Raw genomic sequence first — 11,437 nt, forward strand, 5'->3', positions numbered from 1 at the left:
AACCTTTATATGCAAGGCGGATATGTACCGTGATAGTACCCCAAAATATTAGTTTTGGCTATTTGCTTCATATTAAATAACTTTTGGACAGTAATCTAGTAAACAACACCATTCAACTTCAATGATCTCCTCACTATATCGTGGATTAATTTTAAAGCTGTTTAATAAATGAAGCCTCCTATAATTAGCTATAATTATCCCAAAAATCCATATATACCACACCACATAATTCTCGCAGTGCACGTGCATGAATATCAAAATGCGCAACACTCCGCAAACCGCAAAATACGTCAATGTTTTGAGAGAAGCAGAGAAAGAGCTAGAGAGAGAGATACAGAGCTCAAACAGAGAACAAGTTACCTTTGGTTTATGTTAACTTGTTAAACGACATCGAACAGGTAAAGTAAACACACGTACACATCGTCATTCAAACAAACATCAAATCAGTAAAGGTAGACATGGCCCAACCACAAAACAGAGAGAAATAAAAACAACAACAACAATATAACCAGTGCGACTTATGCGCTTTACAGACTATCAGTTATTCCGGACGGAATGTCGGTGTTTGTAAAGAATCTTATAGTGTGTCGGATCGATACGACTTGTCGGCGATGACTAAATAATCGGTAAATGTGTTATCGATCCCATAAACATGCAGCAGTATCGATTATGCCGTCGGACTTAACTTATAATGTGCACAATATATGGGATATGTTCGACACGAGCACTGTCGTCCGGAATAACTGATAGTCTGTAAAGCGCATTACGATTGAGATGACAACTACGAAAAAACAACAACAAAAAAAAAAACGATAAAAATAAATAAGACAGACACCACCAAAAGCCATAACCACTCCACAGAAAACCCGAGCCAAGATAAAATCCAGTGTAGTGGAAGAGGAAGAAGAAAACAAGAACTATACATATAGGCAAAACTGTTGGAAACTGAAAACTAGTGGAACATGCAAGCTAGCTTGAGATAAAGATGCAGATGTGGATGTGGATGCAAAAAAGAGTAATACTTGTACACCAAGCCCAAGATCCAAGACACCATAGAAGAATACGACAGAGTGAAGAATGGTAATGTTATATAAAAATTGAGAGAGTGAACTAGAGAGTAGATAAAAATGTCATTCGTATTAAGCTCAAAGGCGAATTGCAAGCAACTTCAAAGACGACTGGAACCGATAATAATACGGAATTTTAAGGAGATAAATTATATGGGAGTAAAAGGTTGGCTGATAAGTCCTCGGTCTGACACATAGATGGATAGCATCAGATTCGTGTCAAAATTTGACGTCTGTAAGTCAAAGTCAATTAGTTTGTGAGATAGAGCGTCTTTTGTGAAGTAACATTTGTTATTGTGAAAAAAATGGAAAACAACGAATTTCGTGTTTTGATAAAATACTGTTTTCTGAAGGGGAAAAATACGGTGGAAGCAAAAACTTGGCTTGATAATGAGTTTCCGGACTCTGTCCCAGGGAAATCAACAATAATTGATTGGTATGCAAAATTCAAGCGTGGTGAAATGAGCACGGAGGACGGTGAACGCAGTGGACGCCCGAAAGAGGTTGTTACCGACGAAAACATCAAAAAATCCACAAAAAGATTTTGAATGACCGTAAAATGAAGTTGATCGAGATAGCAGAGGCCTTAAAGATATCAAAGGAACGTGTTGGTCATTCATCAATATTTGGATATGCGGAAAGCTCTGTGCAAAATGGGTGCCGCGCGAGCTCACATTTGACCAAAAACAACAACGTGTTGATGATTCTGAGCGGTGTTTGCAGCTGCTAACCCCTAATACACCCGAATTTTTCCGTCGATATGTGACAATGGATGAAACATGGCTCCATCACTACACTCCTGAGTCCAATCGACAGTCGGCTGAGTGGACAGCGACCGGTGAACCGTCTCCGAAGCGTGGAAAGACTCAAAAGTACGCTGGCAAGGTAATGGCCTCTGTTTTTTAGGATGAGCATGGAATAATTTTTATCGATTATCTTGAGAAGGAAAAAACCATCAACAGTGACTATTATAAAGGGTGATACGGTCAAAATTTGCTCAATATAAACTTGACGTATTTCTTTCAATTTTGCATTTAAAAAACCTGAACACCCCTCATTTTGAAGGTGTGTGTGTAGAATGTTGCTTCTATTTTGATTTTGGAATTCACTCTTCAGTTGTCAAAATGCCGTCCAAGCAAGAAGAGCAGCGTATCAAAATTTTGATCGCGCATCGCGAAAATCCGAGTTACTCGCACGCAAAGCTGGCAAAATCGCTAAAAGTTGCCAAATCAACCGTTACAAATGTAATTAAAGTGTTTGGGGAAGGTTTGTCGACAGCCAGCCAGTCTGGATCGGGGGGAAATCGAAAACCGGAAGCCGCTGAGACGACAAAGAGAGTTGCCGATAGTTTCAAGCGAAACCCTAACCTCTCTCTCCGAGATGCCGCAAATAAGCTGGGTGTATCGCCTACAACCGTGCATCGAGCCAAAAAACGAGCCGGACTATCGACTTACAAGAAGGTAGTGACTCCAAATCGCGATGATAAACAAAATACGACGGCTAAAGCACGATCCCGGAGGCTGTACACGACGATGCTGACGAAGTTTGACTGCGTGGTAATGGACGACGAAACCTACGTTAAAGCCGACTACAATCAGCTTCCGGGACAGGAGTTTTATACGGCAAAAGGAAGGGGAAAGGTAGCAGATATTTTCAAGCACATAAAACTGTCAAAGTTCTCAAAGAAATATCTGGTTTGGCAAGCCATCTGTACCTGTGGCTTGAAAAGCAGCATTTTCATAGCTTCCGGGACTGTCAACCAAGAAATTTACGTGAAGGAGTGTTTGAATAAACGTCTGCTGCCTTTCCTGAAGAAATACGGTTGTTCCGTACTGTTTTGGCCGGATTTGGCATCTTGCAGGTGGTTCCCAAAGACAAGAACCCTCCCAACACGCCAGAGCTCCGCCCAATTGAGAAATACTGGGCTATTGTCAAGCGGAACCTAAAGAAGACCAAATAAACTGCTAAGGACGAGCAGCAGTTCAAGGCAAACTGGCTTTCTGCGGCGAAGAAGGTGGACAAGGTGGCTGAAAGGAGAATACTTCTCCTGAATTTTATACTAATTGAACTTAAAAAAAATTTAATTTGATTTTTTAAATAAACGATTTCACCGATTTACACGCGTTTTCCCTTGACCAAATTTTTACCGTATCACCCTTTAAACGATCATACAATAAGTTAAACAAATATGTTAATAATTTCTTTTCATAAACAGCTCTCGATTTCTTGCAGCTGAAATCATATTACATTCATTGCGGTAGTCTGTCCATGCTTGGATGTTTTACAGCCAGTTTAGTTCTCTCCTGCCTGTTCGTCGTTGTCCTTCTATTTTGTCCTTTGCAGAAATCTGTCATTTTTCATGAGGTGTCCCAAGTACGCTAATATCCGATCTTTAACATTTCGTTGCAATTGTCTATCCAACCCCATTCTTCTTAAAACTGTCTGGTTTGTTACATGATCTGTCCAAGCAATTTTCAAAATTCTTCGATACACCCATATTTCGAAGGATTCAAGTTTATTCTCATCGGTATTGTCAGGTTACGAATCCTTTTTTATATCGGCTAGACTGACTTAGCCGATATAAAAAAGGATTCGACCTCTTGGGAAAAAAACCATAGGATTGAAACGAATTTAATATGGTAGGCTTCGCAAGCCAAATCGGTTTATATGGGGGCTATATATAATTATGGTTGTTAGAGACCATATACTAACACCATGTACCAAATTTCAGCCGGATCGGATGAAATTTGGTTCTCTTAGAGACTCCATAAGCCAAATCGGAGGATCGGTTTATATGGGGCCTATAGGTTAGGTTATGTGGCAGCCCGATGTATCAGGCTCACTTAGACTATTCAGTCCATTGTGATACCACAGTGGTGAACTTCTCTCTTATCACTGAGTGCTGGGGCCTATATGTAATTATGGACCGATATGGACCAATTTTTGCATGGTTGTTAGAGATCATATACTAACACCATGTACCAAATTTCAGCCGGATCGGAAGAAATTTGCTTCTTTTAGAGCAATCCCAAGCCAAATTTGGGGGTCCGTTTATATGGGGGCTATACGTAAAAGTGAACCGATATGGACCAATTTTTGCATGGTTGTTAGAGACCATATACTAACACCATGTACCAAATTTCAGCCGGATCGAATGAAATTTTCTTCTCTTAGAGCAATCGCAAACCAAATTTGGGGGTCCGTTTATATGGGGGCTATACGTAAAAGTGGACCGATATGGCCCATTTGCAATACCAACCGACATACATCAATAGCAACCACTTGTGCCAAGTTTCAAGTCGATAGCTTGTTTCGTTCGGAAGTTAGCGTGATTTCAACAGACGGACGGACGGACGGACATGCTCAGATCGACTCAGAATTTCGCAACGACCCAGAATATATATACTTTATGGGGTCTTAGAGCAATATTTCGATGTGTTACAAACGGAATGACAAAATTAATATACCCCCATCCTATGGTGGAGGGTATAAAAACTGTGAAGCGAAACTACGTCAGATGGCAGTCATGAGGAAAATATATCTAATATCATGCAGTTTTTGTCGGCACTTCTGTCAAATATTATACAGTTTGCGTCGGCGTCACCCAGTTCAGCTCTCTGCCGACTTTACGAAACGTAAGGAAAATAGGATTTAGAACCTACTTTGTAGTAACAAATGTTCTTCTTATACCCTGCGCCACACTGTGGAACAGGGTATTATAAGTTAGTGCATATGTTTGTAACACCCAGAAGGAGACGAGATAGACACATGGTGTCTTTGGCTCAGGGTGGGTCCCTGAGTCGATATAACCATGTCCGTCTGTCCGTCCATCCGTCTGTCTGTGAACACATTTTTGTGATCAAAGTCTAGGTCGCAATTTAAGTCCAATCGCCTTCAAATTTGACACATGTTCCTAATTTGGGTCAGAATAGAACCCTATTGATTTTGGAAGAAATCGGTTCAGATTTAGATATAGCTCCCATATATATCGTTCGCCCGATATGCACTAATATGGACCCAGCAGCCAGAGTTTTATACCGATTTGCTTGAAATTTTGTACAAATATAACACTTAGTCGTATAGTCAAGTGTGCAAAATTTGATTGAAATCGGTTCAGATTTAGATATAGCTCCCATATATATCTTTCGCCCGATATGGACTTATATGGACCCAGAAGCCAGATCGAATTTGCTTGAAATTTTGCACTAGGAGTACAATTAGTAGTATAGACAAGTGTAAAATTTGATTGAAATCGGCTCAGATTTAGATATAGCTCCCATCTATATCTTTCGCCCGATATGGACTAATATGGTCCTAAAAGCCAGAGTATTGGCCCAATTTGGTTGAAATTTTGCACAGGAAGTACATTTAGCATTGTAGCTATGCGTGCCAAATTTGGTTGAAATCGATTCAGATTTAGATATAGCTCCCATATATATCTTTCGCCCGATATGGAATAATATAGTCTTAGAAGCCAGATTTTTGGCCCAATTTGTTTGAAATTTTGCACTAGGAGTACAATTAGTAGTGCAGTTAAGTGTGCAAAAATTGATTGAAATCGGTTCAGATTTAGATATAGCTCTCATATATATCTTTCGCCCGATATGGACTAATATGGTTCTAATAGCCAGAGTTTTGGCCCAATTTGGTTGAAATTTTGCACAGGGAGTAGATTTAGCATTGTTGCTATGCGTGCCTAATTTGATTGAAATCGGGTCAGATTTATATATAGCTCTCATATATAGCTTTCGCCCGATTTACACTCATATGACCACAAAGGCCAATTTGTTACTCCGATTTAGTTGAAATTTTGCACAGGGAGAAGAATTAGCATTGTAGCTATGCGTGCCTAATTTGGTTGAAATCGGTTCAGATTTAGATATAGCTCCCATATAAAAATGGTCAAAATACCAACATTTTCCTTGTAAAATCGCCACTGCTTAGTCGAAAAGTTGTAAAAATGATTCTAATTTTCCCAATCTTCTAATACATATATATCGGGTGATAAATCATAAATAAACTTTTGCGAAGTTTCCTTAAAATTGCTTCAGATTTAAATGTTTCCCATATTTATTTTTTACTAACATTGTATTACACCCTAGTGCATTAGCCGATTTAAATTTTGAGTCTATAGATTTTGTAGAAGTCTATAAAATTCTGTCCAGATCGAGTGATATTTAAATGTATGTATTTGGGACAAACCTTTATATATAGCCCCCAACCCATTTGACGGATGTGATAAAAAATTTTGAGTCTATAGATTTTGTAGAAGTCTATAAAATTCTGTCCAGATCGAGTGATATTTAAATGTATGTATTTGGGACAAACCTTTATATATAGCCCCCAACCCATTTGACGGATGTGATATGGTATCGAAAATTTAGATCTACAAAGTGGTGCAGGGTATAATATAGTTGGCCCCGTCTGACTATATTATAAATGTTTGTAAATGTTTTCATTCCATTAAATTTGTTGGCAGACAATTTGAAATTATAACTGCCAATGTTTTTATACTCGTAAACAATTTATCAAAACAGCGCTTCGACCGCAACGTCGGTAATACCAAAAGGTGCAGACATTGTCCGACATCTATACGGTTGACATTTGTTGTTTTTGTAGAAGAGAAATTTTTGTCCTCTTCTGTTTTTATTCTCTCTGAGTATCCTAGAAGATTTCTAAGAGACTAGACGTTAATTAACAAAAACAGTCTAGTTTGAGATTATGAGGATATTCCAAAGGAACAATTACCGCAGATAATTTTTTATACAAATATCACATACAGAGAATGAAGCCGACCCATTTTTGTCGGCGGCGGCTGTCACTAAATTTTTGGCTCCGGCGGCGGCATCTTGACGGCAAAGCCGATATAAATTTGCCCATTCTGCGGCGGACAATTATCCGTTATAAAATCAATTTGAACAAAACCTTTCAAACCTATCGTTACATGTAAAGGATCCTTCGTTAATTCCTACATCTCATATGTTTTGAAGAGAGTGTATGAGCTTACCTTTAAGTTTTGTATCATCACCGTTCTCCAGCTGATGGCTAACTACCAAATTATTTTGCAATTGCAGCAGACCGCTGCCGCAAGTGCCTGAGCTGGTAATGTTTTTCATGCGTAATTACAGATGATAATTGAAAACAAAAGCCCCCCAAAAAAAGGGAATTAATTAACAACGATGGATTATCGAAATCGAAACACTAGTAATTAAGGCTTGATAAAGCTCTTCTTCTTGTTGTTGTTGTCACACTATTATCTCAGAGGGCAGAGAATTGCGATAATCATAACGGGTGATATACACAACTGTTATTTTGGTTTTAGATAAATTTGGGTTGTTTGTGTTTTCTCGAAATGGTACAGCTATGGTATGATGAAGAGAGAGAGAGGTGAGATGTTTATTTTTTTTTTACCACGAAGACGTTAAGACGAATAGGCTAACGGCAAAACGATCTTTTTTGTATCAGACATCCACGACAATGATGATGACGACTAATGTTGCCGTTTATTTGTGCGGTTTCTATTCTGTTACTTTGTCGTCGTTGTTGTTGTTTTTGTTCTACAATCGTATTTGATTATCGACAACAGTGTTGTAGAGTGAGAGAGTCAGTCTCTGTTTTTGGATTTCTAAGAATATACACAAATAAGCTATATGTGAAGTGGCTCGTTGCTGGCTGGCTGATTGACTGTAGTATATGGCCCGTTTCGTGTGAATATTTAGGTGAAAGGGGTATAAACCAAGTTAAGAGGGCGGTAACGCAGAAACGGCTAATGACGTTCGTTTTGGTGTGATGTGACCACAGCCTTTTGGTTTTGTGTAGACGATGATGATGATGATTATTTCAATCTGTTAATGCTGATGAAATCTTTGATAAAAATAGGCGCGATTTTTGTTGTTGTTGTATTTCTTTGAATTGCACTAAAGTGATTTTTTTTAAATATATATTTTTTAAATTTTTTATTTTAATATTTATTTTGGCACTATGGGAGATTGTAATGATTTTGAATTTTTTTCCCTATTTAACTCTTTGAGATTTTTTATGGCATTTAATTTCTTTTGTTAATATTTTTTAGAATATCTTTTTGTTTTTAGGTTAAAACATATTGACCCTCCTTTTTTTGTTTTTTTTATGGCCTTTCTATTTTAGTTTCTATTTTTTTGCAATATGGTCATTAAGAACCAAAAGAACAGATGTTTCTTTGTCGTTGGCTTCTTAGATTAGGCATTAAAAGGTTAATGATCACCACTTCCATTTGAACTCTCGCTACTCTCACACTTACGCAAAAAAAAAACACCAAACTCGCATACACTCACTCAAAACTCTTGTGTTGCTTGCTCACCGAGGCACAATCACATACACGTACACTCTGTATTTTTACTCGATGTAAACTCAACGCAACTTTTCTATTTTGTTTTCTTTGGATTTCCTTATGATTTTCACGTTCTCTTTATGGATACAAGGCGCGCGCGACGAATATTATTTTCGCGTAAGTTTTTCTTCGGTTTTTGTTGCAGTTGTTGTTGTTGCTTTTACACACTTCACTTCACTTTGGCTATTTTTGTTTGTTTCTTTGTTGTTTTGATTTTCTTTTGATATGTTGTTTTCTTTTTTTTGTTTTTGTTTTAAGAGAGGGGAGGTCTGGGTGGTTATGGAGACTGGGACAAGAAACGATGAAGACAAACACCTATAGTGCGAGTACTTTTGATCGATCTCCACCAACTGAGAATTAGAATGCGCGGGGTTCTTATTACAGGCGAGTGATTGAGGAAATCGAAATCAAGTGAGGGGAATTTTCAAAGAATTATACACAGAATTTTCACGAACAACTCCGTTTTTTTGCTAATATGGCCACTTTATTTTTTGTTTTAATATATCCAACTTAAATTACACTTTTTTCAGATTTCTACTGCTGCATCAGCAAGTTTGTGTATTATGAAATATTTTTTTTTTGTAATAATTTTCTTTTGTCGATTTCTTCTTTGTTGAAAGCGCCAAGCCTTCTTCGTTGGGCAAATATTCACTGAGAAGAACAATTCGAAGACAGAGAAGTGTCAAAGGCTTTAAGTACCCCTTTGTCCCGACTAAGTTAGCCCCTTAAGGTTAAATGATGTTAACGAGGGTAGTATCAATTTGCAATTTTTCACTTGCACTGTTGTTGTTTTTCCAACAACAATCTTTAATCGAACTGATTCACTCACTCACTCCTCTTGTTTTTGTTGTTGTCTTATAAACTGGGCTAATTATACATATAAGGCGTAGAAATAACGTTAACACCAGAAAAGCAAAAAAAAAACGACAAAATTTCGAATAAGAATCACATTCAGTAATCAAGAAGAAAAGCAACAACAGCATACAGGGCCTAGTGGTGGTTTGTTATACGAATTCAATAGAAAATAACAAAACGCGGTGTCACCGAACGATCGCGCAGAATCGAGAGAATGTTAAAGACTGACTATGGTCTGAATGTTTGATATTAATGTACACCAGAAATGCAAAAGGTACTATACGTTTGGCTGCTAAAAGCAACAACACAAGATATCCCCCTCTCTCTATCATTCATACACACACACACACCCATACACAGCAAGCAAACAAGCATTATGGAAGAAGAAGAAGAATTACGACACTACACATAACAAAAACAAAGATCCCCACCATTCACAAAAGCCAACCAAATCCCAGAGAGTTGGAGAGTTTGCCTTACAGTCTCATCTCTCTCTCAGTATCAGTCTATTGATTTTGTATGTATACCCCAAAAGTGTATAGTTGGGGTTTGGTTTTGTGTATGCGTAATACAATTGAATAGGAAAAACCCATTATTAAAAATGCTCTCAATTTATTTAAAAAGTCTCCACTAAACATACAACACTGAAAAACACCAGTTTACAAAATTTATTGATGATTCTTCTGTACAAGTTTATAGTAAACATGACAGGGATAGAACTTGACAAAACAGATTAAAAAAAAATTCCTGATAAAATTTTTAATCAAATTGCAAAATTAAGTCAGTTAAGAAAATAGCTATAAAATATTGAAGTTTTTTTATTAATTAAAATCCCAATCAACATTTTAATTTAAAAAAATCCTTTAAACTATAATTTAACCTTTAACTGCCCAGCAAAAAAAAAGCGTTGCCAAAAATTAAGTAATGAAGATGTTCTTTTTGGATCCGGAAGTGGTGCAAAATTGGAGCAGAAGCGATTCATTTAACATGGGCTTGTCATAGGACGGATGTCCACCATTTAAGCAGCTGTTGCACAGAATTTGAATCACTTTTTAGGGTGTGATCTAAATGTAGTGTTTTGGATGTGAATTAAAAATTTTTGGGATATTTTGCCAAATAATTTTTTATGATTTTTAACACATTCTAACGCTGACCTCAAATAATTCCAAAAACTCCCAATTTTTCTAGAAAGGATTTAGCATTTTTATCGACAAAATTTGAATAGATTGTTCCATTTTATTAATTCTAACTCTGTTTCTAATCTATTTGAAACAAAAAAAAAAAGTAAAAATTACCCATTAAAAATATGGAAAAAAAAAACAATTTATAAAAATGGTATTAAAAGAACTTGCTGTGTAGTTAAAATAAAGAACATATTTGGGAGGACATTTTTGGAAGTGCTTTTAAAGTTGTGCCTTCAGAAGAACTTCTAATTTTTTTGCTGGGTGTCGACGTGGTGGTAATATTTACCCCCTCAACACGTGTTCTTTTGTATTAAGAACAAGTATATACGGCCGTAAGTTCGGCCAGGCCGAATCTTATGTACCCTCCACCATGGCTTGCATAGAAACTTCTACGAAAGACTGTCATCCACAATCGAATTACTTGGGTTGTGGTATCTTAAAACTTCTTAATATCGTTTTCTAAATTGTGAGTTAGTCCATACGACAAAAAAAATTAGACAAAAAAGTTATGTATAGGTAAGTCTACAAATAATTACGAATCGACATGGACTTTTGCAAGGTACGTAGAGAGCCAGCATTGAAATATGGGGGTCGCTTATATCGGGGCTATAAAGAATTATGAACTTGGTATGGACCAATTTTTGTGTGATTGGGGATCGATTTATCTGAGGGCTATATATAACTATAGACCGATCGGATGAATTTTGCTTCTCCAAAAGGCACCAGAGGTCAAATCTGGGGATCGGTTTATATGGGGGCTATATATAATTATGGACTGATATGAACCAATTTCTACATGGTTGTTGGATACCATATACTAACATCACGTACCAAATTTCAACCGAATCGGATGAATTTTGCTCTTCCAAGGGGCTCCGGAGGTCAAAGCTGGGGATCGGTTTATATGGGGGCTATATAAATTTATGGACCGATTTCGACCAATTTGTGCATGGGTGTTTGAG

At 37.2% G+C, this 11,437-nt stretch overlaps 1 protein-coding gene across 4 annotated transcripts in view; it reads right to left on the reverse strand.

Moving 5' to 3' along the window:
• Window positions 1–9,496, reverse strand: part of sd (TEA domain transcription factor 1 homolog scalloped) — a 295,172-nt gene extending 285,676 nt beyond the window's left edge. For all 4 annotated transcript variants that reach the window (XM_075299339.1, XM_075299338.1, XM_075299336.1 and 1 more), the window contains exon 1: window positions 7,075–9,496. In XM_075299339.1, the coding sequence (XP_075155454.1) occupies window positions 7,075–7,183 (109 nt within the window). In that variant the 5' untranslated portion in view covers window positions 7,184–9,496. The remainder of the gene's footprint in view (window positions 1–7,074) is intronic.
• Between the last annotated feature and the right edge of the window lie 1,941 nt (window positions 9,497–11,437).

The sequence above is a fragment of the Haematobia irritans genome, chromosome 3 (genome assembly GCF_050003625.1).
Source record: "Haematobia irritans isolate KBUSLIRL chromosome 3, ASM5000362v1, whole genome shotgun sequence".
In the NCBI taxonomy this organism is placed as follows: Eukaryota; Metazoa; Arthropoda; class Insecta; order Diptera; family Muscidae; genus Haematobia; species Haematobia irritans.